Source organism: Phasianus colchicus, chromosome 1 (genome assembly GCF_987193195.1).
Source record: "Phasianus colchicus chromosome 1, bPhaCol1.hap1.1, whole genome shotgun sequence".
Lineage (NCBI taxonomy): Eukaryota > Metazoa > Chordata > Aves > Galliformes > Phasianidae > Phasianus > Phasianus colchicus.
Window position 1 is genome coordinate 97,262,618 of NC_143436.1, and position 20,049 is coordinate 97,282,666.

Below are 20,049 nucleotides of genomic sequence, written 5' to 3' on the forward strand. Positions count from 1 at the left end.
AATGAGTTCTGTTCAAATACATTTTAAACACTGTTTATTCTTGGTCCCATTTTTATGAAGTAGAGATTCTTTCTGTTCAGATGATACTACTGTCATTTTTTTGATCTTCTCTTGTTAAAATTTTTCAACCGTTCCTCTGGAATCAGCTTTCTTGAACTTCATTGTCAAAACTGAGTCATATTTCTGACAGTTCACCAAATCCACAGAGCTATAAAGATTCGTGGTCTTGAAAAATTAAATTGTGTGATGTTTATGCCAATGTTTTTCAACCGTTTACTTCCTCTCATTTTGTACTATTCCCTACAGTTAAATAATTCTTATTCCTATGTAGCTTTTTGCATTTATGCCAACTGAACTTCCCTCCTTTCACCCTGGACCGTTCTCAAATTTACTGCAGCCCTATGACGAAATTGAATATATTTCACCATCTCCAAAATAATAGTAGATTTGTAACAGATGTGAATATTTGTGTGAATATGAACAAAATGTGTGAATGGAAACATGTTTGTGAGAGACTGCCTGAAACAACAAAATAAGAGTTAAAAGAATGATCTGTATTGATAATGGAGATTGTTGTTCCCAGCAGCAGAACAAAGGAATCAGTTTTCTGATCAAGACAGCAGGGTAGATAAGTGTCACCATCTCTGTTGTGGCACAGCTGACTTGTCAGACAGCCCTGCATCCTAACAGCAGTGGGATGGCAACAAGATTTAACATATGCTATTCCTTTTCCCATTAGCACAGTAGGAAAGCAGACACATTGCAAGTAAACAAGGATAAGCAGACAGTGAACAGCAATCTTTTCTAATGCTTACAGAGACTGCAGTGAGGAAAATTCCAAAGCAAAGAATAACAACTCAGAACAACTGTAATCGTCCAGAGAATGTGAAAGACTTGTCCAATAGCTTCATCCTCATTATGAATCAGGAAGAACCTAAGAGTTAGAATGAAGTGTTAGTAATGACATTTCTTTGTTTTAAATGTTGTACACTTGTAGTGTACACTCGGACACATGTGATTTGGTATGAGAGTGAGAAAAAATTGTGACAGAATGAATGTGGCTAAAAGAAACTTTCTTAAAGATTTCATAAATAACCCTTTTTCCTTCCATTAGATTTCATGCTGACTTTTGTTAATGTCAGAAGTGTCTTTAAAATTACACTGTATTTATTTTCCTTTTTTTTTTTTACAAGGCTTGTTATCTTGCAACAAAAGTAAATCAGCAGTTTGTCTTCATGATTATCAGCTGATATGACTTTATGTACATCCACATGTACATTTGATTGAAGCAAAAAGATATAGTACTTGTCCTCTTCCCCTTCAGTGCTGCATCATTAGTTAACTCACAGATGGCTTCAGCTATCCTGTAAATATTCTGAAGATTATCAAGCCAAGATGTTTAATTTGATTTGAAAACTCATCGAAAAACTCTTTAATATGCTCTTTCTCAAAGTTGACACCTTAGCCCTCTCAAAAATTTTAAGTGTGTTTAGAGAAGGAAAACAGGTACCCTTTACCTTGAAATTATGCTAAGTACCTGGTTTGTTATTGAAATTCAAGAACCATTAAAAACAAACAAACAAAAAGGGATCCTAACAACTATGGGCTTTTTACAGTTCTTCTGGAAGCTTCTCTTATCTTCATCTTTCCTCCATACATGTTGCATTTAAAAAATGAATTTTACTTAGTGTGTCTTACCAGCGTATAATTTTGTCCCTTTAACATCCTTATTATTACCTGGATATTCTTGATCTAGCTTGAAAATCTGCTTTCTGCTTTTTAGGATTTGAGGTGATTAAAAAGTTCATTGTTTAGTAATAATGATCTGTGACTGTATTTATTGGTTTTGTTGTGCATTTTAGTAATTTATAAATTATGATTGTGGCCATAGTTTTTCTTTTACAAAATCAATTCAATGTTATAATAATGATTTTCAGTTCTACAGCTGCTTTTCTTTCCTTTTTCATTTTATTTCTTATCTTTGCTCTTTGGCAGGGTGTTTTCTTCAGATGGTAACATTTTGGCAATGAAAATTGTTGCCAAGACAGCTTATCTGTTCTTGCTTTCTGTAAGTATTTTCCTTTAGCCCTTGTTCATTACTGTTGGCTTTGACTGCTCAAACTAGCTTATACCTTTGTGCGTAATAGTCAGGTATCATCTTCATTATCATCCTCATGATTTCTATAAATCAGTGCTTCTTCCAACAGCTTTTCTGCATAATTTTGAAAAACAGAATGATATTGTCTTCCCAGATATCTTTTGCTCTAGAATGGGGCATGGTTCCAGTAAATCCAGTCTAAAATCTAAGCTGGAGGAGGTTACAACCATGGTTCAACTTTATTAGCTACAAGTCTAATTGCAGAGATGTTGCTTTTCCAAATAGAAACTTTCCACAGTGCACACAGGCAAGCAAGTGCTGAAACAGGTTGGGCAGGCTCAATCTTTAGAGTAACTTTTTTTCATAACTTACTAGATAAAGCCCTGAGCAACTTGGTCTAACCCAGTAGCTGACTTCCAGAGATTCCAAACCTACATGTTTGATGACCCCAGTTTTCCTTTAGGCTGTTTTATGATACTGTTTTCTACTCTCTTGTGTGAGTGTAAAGTCCTGTGGTAAGTGGGGACATGTCTCTTACCTAGATGAGCTGTTTTTTTTTTTTAATTAACTTGCATCTATTTAGCAGTAGTTTCCCTAAATAGCAGCTTTGTGTTATTTCTGTCAGCAGAGTTCTTAAAGGTGAGTAAACATAAGTAAATAATTGGAACCAACTTAAATTTGGGAAATGCACTCTTGATCATGCCAGAGCACTCTCAGAGTTGATTTTAAACAGATTGAAGTAGTGAAATATCTAAATGGAACTCAAACTGAAATTACAAACAGAAATGAAATCAACTTTTTTCAGGGGTAGATAGTGATAGGACAAAGGGGACTGGTTTCAAACTAAAGGAGGAAATATTTTTATTAGATGTCAGGCAGAAGTTTTTTCACAGAGGGTGATGAGGTACTGGCACAGGCTGCCCAGGGAGGTTGTGGATATCCCATCTCTGGAGGTGTTTAAGGCCAAGTTGAATGGGGCCCTGGGCAGCCTGATCTAGTGCTTGACCCAATGGTTGGCAACCCTACCCACAGTCAGGGGACTTGGAACTTGAGGATCCTTGAGATCCCTTCCAACCCAGGCCAGTCTATAATTCAACATGGAAAGGTGCTTGTGTTTATGGTAGATTTCTTGATTTTTCAAGACTTCGATTAACAAAAAACACATTGCTTTCAGAAGGGCTCTGTTGAATCTGGGATGTTTTTCTTCTTTCACAAGCTTCTGAGTCAAATTCTGTATTTCACATCTTCAACCTTTATAGACATAACTTTAATATTCAGATGTCATGGAAAGAATACTGAAGTATTTTCCTGTTAATTGGTTTTCTTCTCAAGGGAAAGTTTTGTGTATGCTTCTAATATTGTCTTACTAACTTAAGAATGTATACTCAGTTTCAAATTCTGTTAAACTGATTTAAAAACAAACAAATAAAAGACAGAAAAAAAAACAGATTTACAGGTGGCATTCTTTGAGCACCAAAATGGTGTAGAACTGTAAATCGAAGCACAGTAAGGGTTGATGGATGAGATTTACTCCAAAGTGTACTTCCAAAACTTCTGAAATGTTAAGGTTGATGTACCTTCTCATTCCCCTACATCTCATGATGATAGTGAGAATCTGTCCACTTACAATGAGTACGTATAAACATACAAGATATAAGTTATTTGTGGTAAACAAAAAGGCACTTCTAAAGCATTGCACTTCAGTTTTTTAATACAGGACCTCTCTAATTCTTTGTGTAACCAGTTTTGGTTTTGAAGAAAGAGGTAGCAACTTGCTCTAAGAACTGGGAATTGAAGCCATTCTATTTTCATTTTTTCTTAGAATAACCCTGGGTTGTATCTTCAGGGTGAGTAAACAGGTACATACAGCACTACCTGTTCTCACAATAAAACCACTGAGTGTTTCTCTTCTGTCTTTTGAGAGAGAAGTAGATTTAAGTAGAGAAAATTAGCATAGTGTCTTACATATCTGAACAACTGGCTATATCTAAAGAAGAGAAAAATGTGCCAAAGTAAGTAAAAAAGCTATTTCAGATAATGGTGCATTTAAGGACATATGAACTTCTGGTAGTGATTGGTATCTGTGAAGGCTTCAAATGAAATGTGAAATCTGTGAACTTAATATTTTGTCTCTTGAAGTTTTCAATTTTGAATAGAGAAAAGTTGAAAATCCAGGATAAGCTATTTTTGTGTTTAAATTAAAATAGTAAAAGGAAATTTTGGTGCATTCACGACAGATTTATAATCCAATTTACAAGGGTTGCCTCTTATTTATTTCTGTGCTGTTAGCTTAGAGTGACTTCTTTTTTAATGAGCAAAGTTGGAAAGACATATATATTCAGTTTTTAAATGCTGATATGAGTCATCCTACTGCTTTGTTAGTATATTCAGTCTGACCTCTAAGCATCCACTTATTATAATATTGAATTTAGTTAGATGTAGGCCGCTTATATGCTAGTTGCTAAAACAAGACGAAAGAGAAATGCTGGTACAATGCTTGGAGGTGGCTTTTGATTCTTATTTCAGATGGGCAAAAATATTTTACCATAGTCTGAAGGTTAGATTGGTTGTAATATTTTTGACTTTTTAAAGATTTTTATTTGGATGCTTTTATCTTGCAATACTGTGTACATAGCTAAAACTAATTATACTAAAAAGCAGTTAAAAGCTTTGCATCAGACAGAGTCAGCCTCAATTTTCATCTGCTACACTTAAGGATGATTTTTAAGTTGCTAAACATACCTTCATAAAGAAGTTCAGTACATCCAACTTGAATAACACCCAAATTCTCTGTCTTTTCAGATGAGAGCATTAGATAAATGTGTATAGAAACTGTGTCAACTTATTGCTGCCTATGAGGAGAGAGTACTACAGTGTCCAATATTACTAGCATTTCTTTAATATAAAAATGACAGTCCCTGGAAGTCTCAGCATTTTATTTTTGTGTTCTCCTTCCCACCACTACTTCTTAATGTCCTTGCACATGGTAACATCTGTAAACATGCTGCTTTCACCAGCATTATTATCTAGGAAGATCTGTTAATTTTAAAACTTACTAGTTCATTTTAAGTTTGGCTTATTTTTCTGAGGTTTGGAAGCAACTTTTATAAGTCTTTATTTGACAGTGACAATGTAACTTTTATTTAGTAAAGACACAATTTTTCTGTACTTTGGTGTTGCATTGCACCATTAATGATTGAGGAAAACCTTTTTTTCTTTTAATCTACTGTGATATAACTTCTTTGAAAGAAGCAAACCATCCTTTAATATCTGTTTCTGGATTAGAACTCCAAGTCAAGACTGATCCAGAATCTGACTTTTCCGTAAGAAAATTTATTTTCCCTCTTCACTATTCCGTGCTTATAAGGCTTTCTTTTTCTTGTCATGCACAGCACAGAATCACATGTGGAGAACAGTTATAACAGTGCTTGAGCATCTTTTTCTTCATGACAATGAATTTGAGGGAGCAGGGAAAGGTGTGTTTGTTTGTTTTCTTTTCTTTTGTTTTGTTTTCCTGAATTCCATTGTGTTTTGCCAAATTCTATAGTTAAATATGTCTTGCTTTTGTACAGCTTTTGCTAATATATTTAGAAGAAATAATTAAATATATGAAACTGTTTAATAAGATATAGGGTTCTTGAGAAGAGTTGGTCTTTTGTACATGATATACAACTATGGGAGCATATACACAGCTATTTCTGTAAAGGATTTCCTTTCAGAAATGTTGAAAGAGTCTTTTTGGGAAAGTTGTTTGTTTTATAGAAACAAGAAAAAGAAAGCACCCCAATTTTTCTTTGGACATCCCAAATAGGAGAGTGTACTTTAGCTGTTTCTTTTGAGTAAATCTTCTAATCCATATGGATGTAATGAGAATGAGTAAATTTAATCTTCTAATAAGGTTATAATTTCCAGATTAATTAAGTATACAGACATGCCAGTGTTACTGTTGTTGCCTCTATAACTGACTCAGTTAATCCCAGGACTGTTTAAAGGATAAAAGCTTCTTCAAATCATTCCCATGTTTGTTGTCCATAACCTTCTTTCTTTCTAGCCTAAATTCATTTTCTGAAAGTTTCTATATATGACCATGAAATAAGTGTTTCAGCACAGTTTTTGTTCCTTTTTTATCTGTACTTCAGCTTTGTCCCACCTGTATTGCCAGAACCACATCCTTTTGTTTTTAGCTAGAAAATGGTAGCAAGGGATAAAAATGAAATCTTGTTAAGATATTTTGTTTATATTTTGAGAAGGACAGCAAGAAGGTGGGAGCTTATTTATATTTGAGCAGAAAAGAAAATAAATATTTATATACACATTTAAACTCTAGTTATTTGTCTGGAAAACACTGCAGAAACAGAAGTATGGATGCTTAAACATTTAATTGTATAATAAAATCAAAATTATAACAGTGCCTGATCCTAATTTTAAAACACATCACGAAAGGTGGAGGCAAAACAGTCAGGATGACATAGTCTTTTCATACGTTTAATATGAAAACAAATACAAAGACAAATGACTACAGTTTCAGTCTTAATCAGTCATGTTCAGACTTTCTAACTTGATAGGTCAGGTAACCTGTCGTGTAAATAATCTCTCTAATAAGACTGCTGAGTACAATACAGAGGACTCAACTTTACTTAAACATCTATCAAAGATCACACACATTCAAATAAAATTATGTGAATCGAACTACACTATACAGAGAAAAATAGTTTCTTTATAAATATTCAGTAAATCTCACATCATTTTCCAGCTGATCACTAGAAATTCCTTTCTGCTCTTCTGCAAAGTTACTAATTATGAGGAGCCATCATCCCCACAATTAACACTGGTATTCTTTTTTCAATACTAAAGGTTGAGGAACAAAATACAAATTATTTCTTTTTATGTTATGCCTTTACTTCGTGGTGCTTTATGTGTCATTAAGCACGCAAAAGATTAAATTAAAAATCTGTGTTAAAATATGTATTTCAAAATATCATAAAAGCATGGTAATTCAGTAATTAATGTGGTATATAATGACAGACTTTCCATTTCCAGCTCGATCTGTACAAGAGTTCATTGCTTTTACTGCTCTACTTCACTGTTGTAGTTAGGAAATTTACAGTTAGAGAATCAAATTGAAGAGAAATTGGGCTTTTTTGAATCAGGGTAGTATTTCCAGCATTCTGTCACTGAAACAAGAAACTTCACTGCAAAATAAAATGCTTCTATTATGTGCTTAATTAAATTGCAAAACTGTTGTTTAATGTGTCTATGAAGATAGCATTCTAAGACTTAAGTGCTCATTTAATTAATTAATTTTCAAAATTCTGAAACGTGAATGCAACTTCTTTATGAGGTTTAAGTTGGAAGGGAAATGGTCTTGTTTATCAAACTAAGTCGTCTTCTTTCCAATTTATGAAGATCTTAGAATGCTTCTGTCCCCATTTTTCAGGATGTGATTAACAGTAGTTCTGCCAAATAAGCTGTGTTGTGAGGGGTGGACAGGCAGTAGATTGCTAGAGAGAACTGCTAGACATACTTTGATAGTGTAGATTAAGGACATTGGATAATTTGTTTCAAATTAGTACAGCCATAACAATTGCATTTGCTGTAAGTAGTTTTAAAGGAATCATTAGAGATGTCAGGCCTCTCAGCAACGTTGATAAATTATTACATTTAATGTGTAATGTAGATCATAGTAGCAATGAGTGAAATGCTTGAGGGAGATGTTCCCCTGCTATGTTCATAAAATCTACAATGGAATAGTAGCAGTCCTTGTTGATACTGGCTTTGGAAGGATACTGCAAAGTCAGACGTGTAGTTTGTAGATATGTTGTGCAGGGCAAGAAATGACTGACGATTTGGGCATGTTTATAAAATAAAGGAGAGGGAGTATATAGTGATCATACAAGGCATTGAGAATTAAAGCTGATGATGAAGTATAATTTTTCTAACATTTATTAAAAGACAAACAAGAAAAGCAACAAACAAGAATATTGCTAGATGATGTTGTGTTTCTCTCTTAAATGCCTACCGTCTAGAAATCAAAAGCTAGCATAGCGTGGTAGTTAGGAAATAGGTTTCTTTTGCTGCAAATACTTCTGGGGAAGACATTACTTCACATTAGTCATTCAGTAGCTAATTGACAGCTTTGGTTTTCTTTCCTCATCTGTACCTGTATTTCTTTTTTCCTACCTTCTGTCCCAAAACCTGTGCAATCTGCTGGTCTTCTGAACTATCACAGAATAAATTTGCACTTACTTTTAGTTTAGACATTTTTTTTGTGTTATGTCAGACTTCAAATGGGTAGTCATTCTTGTTGTTGGGGATTTAAACTGGTAGGACTGTGACAGTTGGAAAATTTTCTAAGTTCATCAGTGCCTCTTAGAAATAGAGAAATGTAAGAAGACTTGAATAAAAACAATTCTGCCAATACCAAAATCCCCAGATTTTAATCCTATTTTCAAAAGGGTGAGCAAATACAGAAGTCCAAGAGCAGTTAAAGAACCCCTGAGTGCATAACTTGTTGCTTCATTCTTCCCTAATCCTAATAAATACGCACTTTATCAAAATAAGGTTCTTGTGTAATTTTAAATTAAGAAGGCAGTTAGTGATTATAGAACATTCATTTCCTTCTATGTATGTGTTTGGTTTATGTTTTCTTTTTGTTTGTTTGTTTGTTTGTTTTATGTTAGAGGGAGATAAGGGTATAGACTGAGGCATTTTGTTGTAACTTCAAGAGGTAAAAGATTTTCTGTTTGTACCAGAACAAGAAATTAAAATCCATTGAAACACAAGGGTTCTAAATAGCTTGTGTAATAAACTTCTACAGCTGAAGTGATGCCAGAAAATAATAAAGTACTCCATTTATTCTTGTCCCAAATAAGAACTAAACTTTACAATTAGCTCTTTATTTCCTCCCTTTTTTGTTTGTTTTCTCCTTTCAAAATTATTTTATCACTATTGTTTTTGTTTTGTTTTAAGTTCTTACATGTATCCATACAATTATTTCAACTCATTGCTAAAATGTGAAGTAACACCCCCATTTTAGTAACTGCAGACAGAATAATTCTTGCTTTCTATTAAATATAACTTTTCTTTTGTTCTTCTATGAACTTTAAAAGGAATTATAAGGTTTTATTCCTACAAATATATACAATTTTTGCTTTAACACTTGATCACTCTTTGGCAGTTAAACACTAATTTTTATTTTGGTGATTGTTCATAATTGTGTTATTTCTTATAAGTGCAATTCACATCAAAGTCACTTACTTTGTTTACTGGTGTATCCTTAGTCTATATCTTTGCACAAATTGCCGTGTATATCTACTGTAATGCTGTAAATTTATCATTTACTGAAAATTTCAGAAAAGATGGGAAGCTACTTTGTTTACTAGAGTTTAGTGCTAAGAAAAAATTTTCAAGAGAAAATGTCATACAGTTTTTATAGGTTCTGTGTCTTTTCTCACTCACATGTATGTCTACTTATGTATATATACTTAAATTTCCTATATATTGAGTATATTAGCATTAAATATGTTGTAGCAGTTCTTTCCGAATTTCCACTTTGATTTTTTTCCATTTAACATAATTTTGACATAATACCTTAACAGTCTTTTTAAGTATAAAATCATTATGGATTCTGATGCTTCAGAATATGGAGGGCATCAAAGGTTGGACCACAATACAGAGTACTTCTCTGAAGAATATCCTCACAATTATCGACCTAATTCAGTTATGGTAAGAAAGATGTTCTATTTCTAATCTGAATAATTGAATGATTTTAAAAGTCTTCAGACAAATACGGAGACTATTCTAGGAATATTTCTGTGGTGGGTTTGTTTGCTTTTTAACATTCTGAAATCAGCCTGCGTATGAATACATCAGAGGTGATATTACAGTTTTATCATGGCTAATAATATTATCTGATTTTCTTTGGTCATTTCCTTTTCATTTGCATGTCATCTTGCACTGTCTTGCCACACGATATGCATGAAAACCTTCTAATGTACTTTTGAATTGCCTTTTTTAATATAAGCATTTACTTTATTTTCATGTCTGAAAAACTCCTTCTTCATGCTTTCTTTGTGAATAAAGCTGTAGAAACTAATTTTTCATTGCTTTCTTAAAATCATTTGCCGAACTTGACAAAGCCAACTGGCTTTATCCTCCTCAGTTTACAGAAAAACATAGAACAGACCATCTCTATTTGCATCAAAAATGTTTAGTCCTAATTGTTCTGAACAGTGAACAAAGAGTTTCCCTCAAATCACTTCAGATCAACTTCTAATCACTTTGCTTGTATAGTTGTATATACAATTTCTGTTAGCTGAGGTGGTGACTAATCAAAACCAAAATAGTGCCTATTGTCATTACTCTTGAAATCATAATCCCTTACCACAATTAATTTATAAATCTACCATTTCCCATTCTTTTTATATGTATACATATACATGTATGCATATAATATATATATATATGTATGTGTGTGTATATATATATATATATAACACACTTGTATGTATTTTCACTAGTTCAACAGATAATAAGATTCAAAAAGGTCGTGAATTGGTCAGGCTTCACTGGAAAAGTTCTGAGAATGCTTATGTTGTTGGCCACATTTTTATATCTAAACCATCTGTGTGTGTGAAAATGTATCTCTATACACAGGTATATCTGTATACAGAAACACTGAAAGTGTATTATTTTTGAAATGTAACAGACTACAGATACGGAGTATCTATACTGGTATGTGTGTGACAGTCTTCTTCCATGACAGAATGGATAAATGATCATCTGGTGTCACATTTCTTATGAGATCCCAATTCCTGAGAATTATTGTACGTTTTAATCTCTGCCTCTCATGCTTTCTTTTAGCCTCTTTTGTTACATTCAGAGTATTGACAATTCTTTTGTTGGCATGTTTTAAAACAGTTTTGTTACGTTGTGCTTTTATTCTGCTTGGCCTAGAGGATCTTGGGAACATGCTATTTTTTTAAGAGTTTTTATGTGACAGTGCCCTTAGATACCCTTAGGTAAGTATCTGTTATCATAAGCATACTAAGAAACTGAGGATCTAAAAGTCCAGTCCTGCAGGTTACATATCAAATTAATGCTCCCAGAATTCTTGCTTCCTGTGTCGAATTCAAGTATGATGCTTTAGTGATTAGAGAGCATTTTAATTAGCTGCCACTAACTTAACTTTTGCAAGCCAATTAACTGTAATTTAGAGTGTGTATTTCACATTAGGGCTTTTAGATGACAAGTGCAAATCATTCAAGACAGAAAAAATACAACAAAACTTGAAGGTGCATCTTAACTAGGAGCATGTGAAAGATAAAGCATGTGACAAGCAAAGCAGCAAATGCATTTTTGCAGCATAAGCTGTGGCATGGCAATGGCACTTCTGAGTCAGTTAGAAACCCATCAGAGTGGGTCATGACAACTTTCCTTTATGTCCTTCAGCAGTCCAATTCACAGACCAGCTTCAGCCAACACTCCAGAAGATGCCACAAGCACCTCATAAAGGTAAAATGGTAGTAACAAGACACAAAGCAAAAGTAATTGGGGAAAAAAAATGTGGAAAATCAGACCAAATCCAGCAAGATATAACACCAAGTAAGAAAGAACAAAAGTTACAGTGAATACCACTAGTTGGTATTTTACAAAAGAAACAAATGTTTTATCATAAATAGAAATTTAGATCCCAGTTCTTAGATAATCCGTCATCCTTGAGAATTGTTTTAATCCTAGTTTACAATTAAAAAGTCTAAGCAGATATCTTCCCCTCAATTTTTCTTTTTGATGGCACCACCCCAATGAACTCAGAAAAAAAAAGAAAAATGTTTTTTTCTTGTACTTTAGTAATTATCTTATTGTATCTACATAGTGCATGTGACATAAGTGTCTAGTTTCAAAAATTTTCGTTCTCCCTTTGCCACAAACACATTATTTTATAGTGAAAGATGCACTTCCCTTAAGGTGTGCTAGATAAGCACTGTCAGTAAAACATACCCACAGGACTATGACAAAATGAAATTACATGCAATAATTCTGCTGCTCAAGTCAACCTTAAATAGTGCACAAACACATTATAGAAGTAGGAGATTAGACATGACATAATTCATTCTAGAAACATCACCTAATAAAAGAAATATTCAAAGTGACATTGCAAAATGAGAAGAAAAGAAATGTGAAATACCTGGAGTGAAGAAAACTGGGTGAAGAGTAAACTTTGTAAGCACGACTCAGCACTGTGAAATTTTGCTGATGAATATATGGTAATTCAAGTTCTGTATAAGGCCAGATTTCAAGATCATCATGCATGCCTTGAAAATTCCACAGGAAAATATATCAAAAGTATTCTTTGTAAATAATCTCATTTTTGTTTCACTGCTTGCTCTGCTGCAGGTTGTTAACAAATACATGAAATGTACATAACTTTTCATGTGATCAAACCTTCTTAAAACAAGCTGTTAACCTATTTGTCATTGTACAAAAGAAATTTTAAACCATCATATTTTTGTTTGTATTGCTGCCATGGAAAAAAGGCTTTAATAGTCTTCTTTGAGCTATGTTTGTTGTGGATGCCTCATTTCTGAAAGTGTTTTAGATCAGATTGGATGAAGCCCTGGGCAGCCTGATCTCATGTGTTGCAACCCAGCCCGTGGCAGGGGCTTTGCACTAGGTGGTCTTTGAGGTCCCTTCCAACCCAAGCCATTCTATGTTTTATGAAAGATGTGTGCTTTTTCATTGCTTGCATTACCTTCTAATTTTATATTGTCTTCACATTTCAAATTAACTGCTGCAGACGTGTTTCAACTCCTGTAAGATCCTACTGCCCCATTACATTTGTACCTTACCTGATTGTTGTAGCTGGACATGAAATTTAGATCTGGGGCAAGGAGAGGGTGGGGGAAGAAAAAAATCTGTTTCTAATAACATTCATCATTCCAAATGTTTTATCAGGCATCTGACTTGATTGATTTTTATTGAAAATGTAATTAGATATCAACGTGTGTTGTAGCAACTTAAGTATTTTTTTTTTTAATAAAAGTAGTAAGTAAGTAAGAAGTAAGGTTTTGTATGGATGTACTGGGTTTTATACTTGTTGCACCAACAGAGTAATAAGTAGTCTAAATGTAAAGTTGCGGAATATGTTATGTCATTGGCAAAACAGTATGCAGTTTAGTGAGAAGTGTAATTGTTTAACATATTTCAGTTTTTATAGATTCACTTTTCCTGCAGTTCAATTAGCTAAACTATAAGTGGAAGCTGAAATACTCCTTCTCCCTTTCATTATATCAACTAGAAATTGTGTAGTTTATTCTAAGAATATCCTTATTGGTAGGTTGGGCTTTTTAACCTTGACCTTAATATATAATATTCAGTGTCAAAGTGCAACTTCGTGTCTCCATGAGTCTATTGACAAATTAAAAATATACACATAGACTGAAATGATCTAAAAGCTTTTAGTGACCTTAGCTTTGAAAGTAGTAATTTGAAAAACTTTCATGATAAGGGTTTATGTATTGAATTTTAAAAGAATGATGTAATCTCTAACTATTTTCTCCCTTAACATGCACAGATATACAGAATATATGAAAGAATATTTGTTATTAGAAAATTGACTGTTCTAATCAGGAAGATCAGATAGCAGCAAAATCTTGCCTCTTCATGATTAAGATAAATCAACAATAAATTGATAAATTAGTTTGCTCATATTCATTGATCATTTCAATTCTTCAACAAACAAAAACTCAGAAACAAGTATAATGATTCCAAAGTTAATCTGTTATCCACTTTCATTCACTCTTATTTTTTTGGACTGCGTGTTTCAGTTTGTCAGGATTTAGTTGTCTTTTTGAAGTAACCTTTCTTAAGGAAGAGTGCAAAAGATAATAGAAATTTTGAGATAGAGCCTGGAGATCTTTTGCGTAAATGAAGCAAGACAGAGAAATGGTTTTCTGCATATTCATGCTTTACAGTTGTAAATTGAAAAACAGATTGGAAGGCAGTGCTTCACATTATTTTAAGCATACCTTCTTTTTCATATGCAATATCTAGCAAAATAAAATCTAAAATATAAAGTTCTTTATAACAAGTTACAGTCAGAAAGGAAAAGCTATCATGTACCTTATTCATTGATGGTTAATTATATTCTCAGAATAGTGTCAGCATCTGACAATTAGTAGTGATACAGAGACATGAGATTGTCCAAGGCCCTCATTTTAATTAAAAGTTTGGGAAAATGTTGGCACAGACTCCTGTGATATTGCCTTCTGCATCCACCAGCTGCAATGTGCACTATCAAATATTTTTCTGCAGTGCCTGATCTAGCTCTGAGTTCCAGTAATTCTCCCATCTGCTGCAAAATGACCTTGAAATGATTTTTAGGACTTGATGTTTTCCAACCCTCAAAGTGGGATGAAGAGTAGTTCATTACGGTTCCAGCCAATTTCAGTTGTGCTTGCACCTGGTACAGAATCTACTCTGATGGATCTGAAAGTAGAAGTGTAGTTTGTAGAATTTCTTGCTCATGTGTTTAAGTTTTTTTAGTTAGTTTGTTTGTTTAATATATATTTAGAGATTGCTATATATTGCAACCCTCCTAAAATATCTAAAGTGAACTTTATACTTAGAACTGCTGCTATTCACAAATACTTCTTGTATTTTCTATTTCTGTATTCTTAATTTTTCTGGTCTCTTGTTTCTTGAAATTATTTTAGAGAAAAAAAAAAAGGAAAAAAAAAAAAAGGTGTAAGAAATAAGTATTTGAATACTGAAAAGCATTTTATGTATTCCTGTCAAATGGTTGCAAGACCAGTTTCTTTTCCCTGTTTCCGTGATAGCCCACATAAACAGAATATGATCTTGATAGAACACCATGTATGCAGGTGGAAAACAGATTGCTTGTAAGAAATATTTTCATGTGTGTATTATATTGGCTATACTGCATTAGTGCTAGAAACTCTGATCTCTGTGAAATTTGCCTAATTGCAAACATTGTGACTGCCTTACATTTTAAATTGACAAGTGGTATGAAAAGGTCAAAGAGGAGGTAATAAAAAACACATTGTATATATTTGACTTACAAACATTTCTGTCCTCAATTATCGTCTTTGTTAGCAATTCTACCTGTGAAGTCAACCACAACTATTCCACTTTATTCCCACTGAATACTCCACTGGGAGTAAAAAGACTTTCAATAACTTGATGACTAAACATCTGAAAATTAACTTTGTCAAAAACTTTTTTTCACAGCTGAGTCACCCTAACTGTCCCCAGAAGATCTGATGTTCTCCTTTCTGCGTATTCCACTCCCTCCATTAGTGAAGGCCTTATGAATCTCCTGATATGTTTTTTGATGGCTTCCTAAAATAGCAGAGTTAGTGTGACAGCACAGAGGGTACGAGGTCATAAGTAAGCAATTGGTATAAAAAGCAAAGGTTCAGTTCATTGAGATATCTAAAACCTTGACTGGCCTTTGACCTCGTAGCTGGCCCAGCCTCTTGAGGCCCCTTCCAGTGTGAATGAGACTGTAATCCTGAAGGGGAGGAAGGACTTAGAAGGGCATGTAAGATCAGCACAGAATGCTTGGAACAACATTCAGAGGATGATACGGTTGAAAGATAGTCAAGAATTTGATTAGCTATGAATGTATTCTCCTTAATATTCTATACTTAGAGTTTTCATTTATATCCATGTTCATCAAGCCTTGTGAAATGGTGAAGAAGACATGAATGAAATAAAAGCTGTTATCAGAAAGGCAGGATATAAGATATAAGGATGTAAACCAAACTGAAGCTGTTAATTGAAACTATAGAATTCAGCAACAGTATATGAAAGGAAAAGCAGTACTAGAAAATACTTCTGTACCTCTCCTCATTGGTGTATAGAAAAACAAGAAAAGTGGCATTTCTCTATGATTTCTTTTTATGATAAATTTGTGGATTTCCTGTTATGCTTTGAATCAAGATGCTTTTATATACTGTTACATGATCTGAGCTAGACAGACATTTTGAAGTCAGCAACTGGGGCACAAGGAGGTGAACATCTTAAGAAAGACTTCCAGAAGTCATTTCTCAGTGTCCACATCTCCTGGCTTTTAAGAGATGCACTTAGGGTAAGAAAGCCTCGGAAAAGGAGATCAAGTTTTTAACTGTTGTGACCAGCATCATGAAGAATAATATAAGTAAGCATATGAGAGAGAAACCATGGATGTTGCTGCTAAGATATTTGTAGTGAGCTAAAATGGAAAAAAAAACAGTTGTTTTTAAATCTTCTTTTATCATTATTTCTATAGCTAAATGAAGGTTAAGGATGTAAGCTAGTGTAATGTAGTAACACGTTACATTAAATTGTCTGTCTTGAGGTTTTTCTTCTTAGAACATCCCTTAAGGATAAGTCAGTTATCAGTTTGTAAGTGACTTTTGTTTTCATAATTGTTAACTGGGCGTCAGCAACTCAGTAACTGTTCTATGTAAAGTTGTAAATGACAAGAACACATATGCTGAACACAGCAAATAAAAAATGAGGAGCTACTTGGCCAACTTAATTAAAATAATAAGGGAATAAGGCAGGTAATGAAGGAAAATTAAAGCAAGGTGTAGACTATTAAGAGCAAAATCAGAGAGGTCAAAACCTAGTTTGAGTTAAAAACTAATTAGAGATATAAAAGATGGAAAGAAAAGAGTTCTACACGTGTGCAGAAAGTGTACAAATATCAGAAGAGATCAAGAAAAACTGCAAGATCCTTGAGAAAAGAAGGAGTTATACATGGGTTTTTTTTCTTTGTTTGTTTTTAAACCTCAGCTTCTGTGAACAAAGCCTGCTTTCCAACTCTTTTTGTACCAATACACTATCAAAAAGAATGTAGCAGTAGCAGAGCAATAGGTTAGGGACACCTTAAAGAAGCTGGATAAATGGGATATATCCAAAGATTAGGAAAGATTTCATTGGCATGGTTGCAAGGCTGAAATCATCTGTAAAAAATCATAGTGTCCAGGGGAAATTTTTAGAAACTGAAGAAAAGTTGTAGTAAAAGCAACAAAAGAAACCTGAGGGATCTGGAGGTCTGTGAGCCTTACCTGCTCAGTCTTTTGGGAGATCATGGACCATATCCCCTTGGAAGGGGATAGATATGAGTTGATCAGAAAGACAACTCAGATTTAGTAAATACAAAACATATCTGATAACCTGGTTGCTTTCTCTGATGAAATATCTAGCTACGTGCATGAGATAACTACAATTAATATTGTGATGTTCAAGCTTTGTCTCCTACAAGTGGAAGAACAAGCTGGAAGGGAAGATTGTTACGCACATTGAAATCTGGTTGGGCTGCTGCACTTTTAGTAGTCGGAGGTTCAGTGTCCAGGTATTGACTGATATGAAGTAGACTGCTGTAGCAATTACTGCCAGGGCTGATGCTGTTTGATGCAGTCTTTAGCAGTAACAAAGCACATCTCCAGCAGATTTGTAGATGACACTGAATTAGGGTCAGCCATGGATAAATTGAATGTTAGAGGTCCAATCCAGATGTGTCTTAATAAATCTGAGGATTTAGCCAATAGAAAAATCAATGAGGAAAAAATCAGGAGAAGACTTGCATGTACTAGTAAAGATTAGAAAGCCAGTATGCTGAGAAGGAGACCTCATAAGAACTGGTGGTTAAGCTGGATATCAGATTGAACTGATTGGAGTTTGTCACAGACACATACCATAAAATGCCAGAATTCATCTTCATTAATGATTTCAGTGTGTTGGAGTAGTTGTTAAAATACTTTAATATAATTTGGACTGTCTTAAAAACAACTGAACAAAATAAAAAAATATGCATAATGGCTTACCTAGGAAATACAGAAAGAATGAAGGTTGCCATTTTTTTCAGTATTTAAAGAAGATAGAATTGAGTAGTACAGGAGAAGCATGGATGTGTGTGTCTGGGGATGATGGCCTTTTATTGTATGCTATTGCAAATTTATTTTTCTACAATATTGAATACTATATGTATGTGTTTTGATATGATCAGAACAATGGATTAAAACACAGTAAGCAAACAGTTCTTAATCTAAATTGGATAGAGAAATTAAAATGTATATATTGTCTCTAATTAAGGCATGCTTTTATTTGCTTTTAGGTAGGATTTATCTATTCTTTATATGTTAAAATATATCTAGACTTAAATACAATCAGATGCTTGCATTTCAATTTATCCTGTCAGTAATGGATTTCTTTCTTTTTTTTTTATTTTTTATTTTTTAACTGTACCACTTGATGGCAAATTCTAGCATGGGCAGAAAATATGCAAAATGCTATCTCCTATTAAATATTATTGAATTATATGAATTACAAGTTCAAGAGGGAGCAGGGTTGTAGTAAATTACTAAGAGACCAATAATACAGATAATTTAAGTTTCTTGTCAGCTTTTCCAATGCACTGATTTTTTTTTTTTTTTAATTCACATATATCACTATTTCTACCATACTTCTTATGTTTTTTTTTTAATTTACATCCTGACTTTATAGAATTATTTAAGGTTCAAGAACTTTTATAAGCTATTAATTAGGCAGGATGCTGTAATCCACTTGGAGGTAGGTGTGAAAGATAGACTAACTTGATTGTATGTTTAAAATTCTTACCCTTCATGAATGAGTCTTTCAAAACAGAAATAATACTTCATTTGGAATTTTCTCTTCCACTTCCCTTCTTCAAAGGAGAGATCCAAATCATATTCTGAGTAATTTTATAGTTTTGACAAAGCAGTCAAGATTTTCCAGTAAATTCAGAAAATATTGTGATTTATTCCAGTAAACCATTGAACAATCTGAAGACATAAACATATTAAGTGTTGGAAGATAGTATGTGAATTGAGGTCATATTGTACTTTCATGTTGTTCTATGTTTTAATAGCTGCCTTCTCTACTAACCTATTTTCTAAACAACAATAACTATATGCTCAAGAGTATTGCATTGCAGTAGTGCAAACAGAAGGGAATACTGTATCAAATAATCAGGTGCCTAAAGGATTTGCATCTAGCCAAAAATAAATTTATAATATGCTGATTGTGACCATCCTAGATGAGTTCACACCCCTTGAAGCGCATGTTCAAACAAAAGCATGTTAGCTCGATAAAACAGTATTGACTAGTCTGGTCAACTTGAAGTGCAAGGGAGCAGTTCATACAGATGCAGCTTCAATTAAAGCCACCTTAAATTTTATCTCTTGATGTTGGGGTTTTAGTGTAATAAATTTAGTATAATCAATTTCTGAGAGGGCATATCTTCCTGTAACACAGCTTTATGCTGGTCACATGTTTTCAATATGATTAAAAATTGCTTGGAGAAGATTGAATACCTACTGTTTGTTGCTCTTGTTGTTTCTGGATTTACTAGTTGCAACAGATGAGATGTAATTTCAGAATTTTTAAAGGCCACTCTAAAAATTTGGCTTCAGGGTTTTTTTTGTTGTTTTGTTTTGTTTTGTTTTGTTTTTTTAATTTTTTGGGTTTTTTTCTTCAAAACACAGGTGGTGTGTAATCTAACCAGTACATCACTACTGCCAGGCTGCCAAAGGAGTTCATTAATTACAAGTATGATGGCTCTTAGTCTGGACAGAGGAGTGTATATGACTAGGAGGAAATCAGGAAAATAATAGAGAAAATAAACTGAAATATGTGGGGATGTGTTTTTACACAAGTGGTAGTTAAATGTGACAAAAGAAGAGTCTGGGGAAGCTTTTGGAGTTTGAGTGCCAGAAGTGGGAAGAGTAAAAAGTTAGAAATCTGGACTGGGAAGGCTGAAAGTTTTGCTGGATTCTGGGTGAATAATCTTCCCGATCTCACCTCATGAAGGATGGGCAATCTTTCCAACCTTTTTGGTCACATTTTTTCTAACATTTCCTTCACCCAGATGTTCTGAATTCTTTTTAAACAACGTAACAGGAATTATCTAATGCTTGTGTAAT

General features: G+C 33.6%; 1 protein-coding gene across 3 annotated transcripts in view; it reads left to right on the forward strand.

Moving 5' to 3' along the window:
* GBE1 (1,4-alpha-glucan branching enzyme 1) overlaps positions 1 to 20,049 on the forward strand; it is a 157,840-nt gene that overhangs the window by 133,853 nt on the left and 3,938 nt on the right. Inside the window, exons 14-15 of one of the 3 annotated variants that reach the window (XM_090121009.1) lie at positions 9,704 to 9,823; positions 11,549 to 11,704. In XM_090121009.1, coding sequence (XP_089977135.1) covers positions 9,704 to 9,823; positions 11,549 to 11,623 — 195 coding nt within the window. In that variant the 3' untranslated portion in view covers positions 11,624 to 11,704. Of the gene's footprint in view, positions 1 to 9,703; positions 9,824 to 11,548; positions 11,705 to 20,049 lie in introns of those variants that run through there. The other 2 variants (XM_090121017.1, XM_090121012.1) reach the window with 2 other exon arrangements.